This window comes from Cornus florida, unplaced genomic scaffold, assembly GCF_030987335.1.
Source record: "Cornus florida cultivar Cherokee Brave unplaced genomic scaffold, ASM3098733v1 CherokeeBrave_3.0.0_Hap2_Chr04, whole genome shotgun sequence".
In the NCBI taxonomy this organism is placed as follows: Eukaryota; Viridiplantae; Streptophyta; class Magnoliopsida; order Cornales; family Cornaceae; genus Cornus; species Cornus florida.
In genome coordinates this window covers 57,094,114-57,095,939 of record NW_026775574.1, presented here as the reverse complement: position 1 = coordinate 57,095,939, position 1,826 = coordinate 57,094,114, and the positions used below count along the sequence as shown (strand labels likewise).

At 34.1% G+C, this 1,826-nt stretch overlaps 1 protein-coding gene across 1 annotated transcript; it reads right to left on the bottom strand.

The window, feature by feature from the left end:
- Positions 1 to 719: 719 nt before the first annotated feature.
- Positions 720 to 1,368, bottom strand: LOC132305005 (uncharacterized). Its single transcript, XM_059802692.1, has 2 exons — positions 943 to 1,368; positions 720 to 854 (listed from the first exon to the last, which is right to left on the bottom strand). The coding sequence occupies exons 1-2, from the start codon at positions 1,366 to 1,368 to the stop codon at positions 720 to 722; spliced, it is 561 nt and encodes a 186-aa protein (XP_059658675.1).
- Between the last annotated feature and the right edge of the window lie 458 nt (positions 1,369 to 1,826).

Below are 1,826 nucleotides of genomic sequence, written 5' to 3'. Positions count from 1 at the left end.
AAAAAAAATAAAGAAAAGTGATTTTTTTTTTTTTTTAAAAAAAAAAAAATTACTTTTTAAAATATTCCTGCTGACATATAGCCATTTTAAGCACACCCAAACAGTGCCTTAACGGCTATATTGGCACAAAAACCTATTTTTTGAATTTCTTTTTTTAAAAAATAATTATATATTTATTTATTTAAAAATAATAATAATTAAAAAATATAAATAAAAAAAAACCTTTCATTGTTTATTTCAAATATGATTTTTTTTTTATTTAAAAAAAATATGTCTTTGTTTTCACTATAAATTAATAAATCAAATGACATTAATCAATATTTCATACATATTGGCTAAATAATTTAACCAACAAACAATTTAATTATTTATTTCAAAATAAAACATTACACAATAAATATTCCATCACATAAACTTCATAACAATTTAAAAATAAAATAATGCAACATAAATTAAACACGTGCTTCACCAAAGCGGTTCCACAAATTTTTAATTAAATATTTCCTCAACTGCGTATTTGTCTCTTTATTGCGAATTTGGACTTGGCAAGGATAGATGTGTGCCGCTAAGACTGATGGATTTTGAATTAAAGTGAGAATTGAGATTGTCTCCTCCGGTGGCGGAGTCCATCTTCCAACATTGGCATGACGCTCATCTTCAATGATCATGTTGTGAAGGATGATGCACGTTTTCATTATAAGGCACAAGTCCCCTTTATCCTAAAAATGCACTGGTCCATGTGTTATTGTCCACTTCCTCTGTAAGACCCCAAAAGCTCGTTCCACATCTTTCCTACAGGCCTCTTGTCTTTTAGCAAAAAGTTTTTCTTTTACTGTAGTTGGGTGCGGGATGGTCTGCATCAAAGTTACCCACTTAGGGTATATACCATCAAATAGGTAATACCCCTATTGTATGATAATGGCCATTCACAACGAAATTAACCAAAGGAATTTGGCCAATAGCGATACTGTCGAATACCAGAGAATGATCTAGCACGTTAATATCATTGTGTGAACCAAGCATTCTAAAGAATGCATGCCAGATCCATAAATCTTTTGAGGCAACCGCCTCCAATATGAGCGTATCCGTATGAAAACGTCCTTTCGCCACTGGACAATTTTTCAACTCCCAGTGCATACAGTCGATAGAACCAAGCATACCCGGGAATCCTCTCTCCTCCCCTTCTTGAAGTAGTCGTGCTATGTTGACTTCGTTGGGTGGGCGCATGTACTCTTCCCCATACACACCAATAACAGCCTTACAAAATGTCATCAGGGTTTCAATGGCAGTGCTCTCACTGATTTTAATATACTCGTCATAATGATCGGTTGCACAACCATATACGAGTATACGTATTACAGTTGTCATCTTTTGTATAGAAAACAACCCCAAACGACCTATTGCATCCCTTTTTTGGATGAAGTAGTCGTCATAAGCTTTAACATCATTCAGGATACGAAGAAATAGTTCTCATCGCATCCTAAATCGTCTGTGAAAGTACTCCGGTGGATATGTGCAATTCTCGTCAAAGTAGTCTTTCATTAGTTGACGGTGGCTTCCCTCTCGATCACGATGAATGTACCACCTCTTACACGGTTTAAAAACTTGCTCTACTATCTCTGGGTTTACTGAATTCAAAATCTCACGAAAGGCTTCTTGATTACGCTGAATCATTGCGTTAATAACGTTATCTGATGAAGAGAATGATGAAGAAGATGAAGAATTAGAGCCTGACAAAGGAAAAAATCGTGATGAGGTCATTGGAATTTTGAGATTGAAAGATATGTGAATTGATATTTTGTTAAAATAAGTTGAGATGAATATAA